At 37.7% G+C, this 1269-nt stretch overlaps 1 protein-coding gene across 1 annotated transcript; it reads right to left on the minus strand.

Moving 5' to 3' along the window:
• Window positions 1-274: 274 nt before the first annotated feature.
• Window positions 275-700, minus strand: LOC114411144. Its single transcript, XM_028374900.1, has one exon. It carries the CDS (start codon window positions 698-700, stop codon window positions 275-277), a length of 426 nt encoding a protein of 141 aa, XP_028230701.1.
• Between the last annotated feature and the right edge of the window lie 569 nt (window positions 701-1269).

Below are 1269 nucleotides of genomic sequence, written 5' to 3' on the forward strand. Positions count from 1 at the left end.
TTAGCGCATGACCAAAGACACGCTTAGCGCGAGGCTTGCGCTTAGCGAAATGGCTGCTTTTCAAAAAATGTTTTCTTAGTTGTTTTTTAGTCCTTTTCCAAGAAATTGAAACCTTTATATCTACATTCAAAGATAGGTTGATAAACTCCAAAGTACAGATTATATTGCAAGTTCCAAATGATCAAATGCATGCAAAAACAAAGATAACAGAAATTAAAACTAGGTTGCCTCCAAGGAAGCGCTTCTTTAACGTCATTAGCTTGACGCTTTTACCTCAATGGGCAATCAAATGAACAGTGCTATGTGTCCTTGTAAATTCTTCACCATGGTACAATTTTAACCTCTGACCATTTATAACCCATGTTCTGTCAGGAGTTTGAGATTGTGGATCATATAACTCTATTGCACCATAAGATCGAACTTTCTTGATCATGAAGGGTCCAGACCATTTGGACTTCAGCTTACCAGGAAATAATTTCAATCTTGAATTAAAAAGTAGTACCTCTTGTCCCAGTTTGAATTCTCTCTTCAACAATTTCTTATCATGATATGTCTTGACTTTCTCTTTGCAAAGTCGTGAGTATTCGTAAGCTGTTAATCGCATTTCTTCTAGCTCCAACAATTGGATCTTTCTGTGCTCCATGGATGCCTTCTCATCAATGTTTAGAAATTTCAAAGCCCAATATGCCTTGTGTTCCATCTCAACTAGTAAATGACATGATTTTCCATACACCAGTTGAAAAGGAGACAAACCAATTAGAGTTTTATATGCAGTTCTATAAGCCCACAATGCATCTTCCAATTTGGCTGACCAATCTTTTTTGGTTGATGCCACTGTTTATTCTAGTATTTTCTTTAATTCTCTGTTGGATACTTCAACTTGCCCATTAGTTTGCGGATGGTAGGGGGACGCCACTCTATGATTCACATGATATTGACCTAATACCTTTTGAAGCTGAGTATTACAAAAGTGTGAACCACCATCACTGATCGAGATTCGAGGTGCCCCAAATCGAGAAAAAAATGTTCTTCTTAATAAATTTCACCACAGTCTTAGCATCATTCCTTGCAGTGGCCATAGCTTCCACCCATTTAGACATGTAATCAACAGCTATCAGAATATATTCATTCCCTGCGAATGAAGGAAATGGACCCATGAAATCAATACCCCAACGATCGAAAACTTCTACTTCCAAAATGTTTTGCAAAGGCATCTCATTTCTTCGTGAAATTCCCCCCATTCTCTGACATTGGTCACACTTTAAGACA

This window comes from Glycine soja, chromosome 5 (genome assembly GCF_004193775.1).
Source record: "Glycine soja cultivar W05 chromosome 5, ASM419377v2, whole genome shotgun sequence".
Classification (NCBI taxonomy): Eukaryota; Viridiplantae; Streptophyta; class Magnoliopsida; order Fabales; family Fabaceae; genus Glycine; species Glycine soja.

Coding starts and splice junctions, on each gene's coding strand:
- LOC114411144 (XM_028374900.1), bottom strand. CDS start 700: ATGGAACACAAGGCATATTGGGCTTTGAAATTTCTAAACATTGATGAG.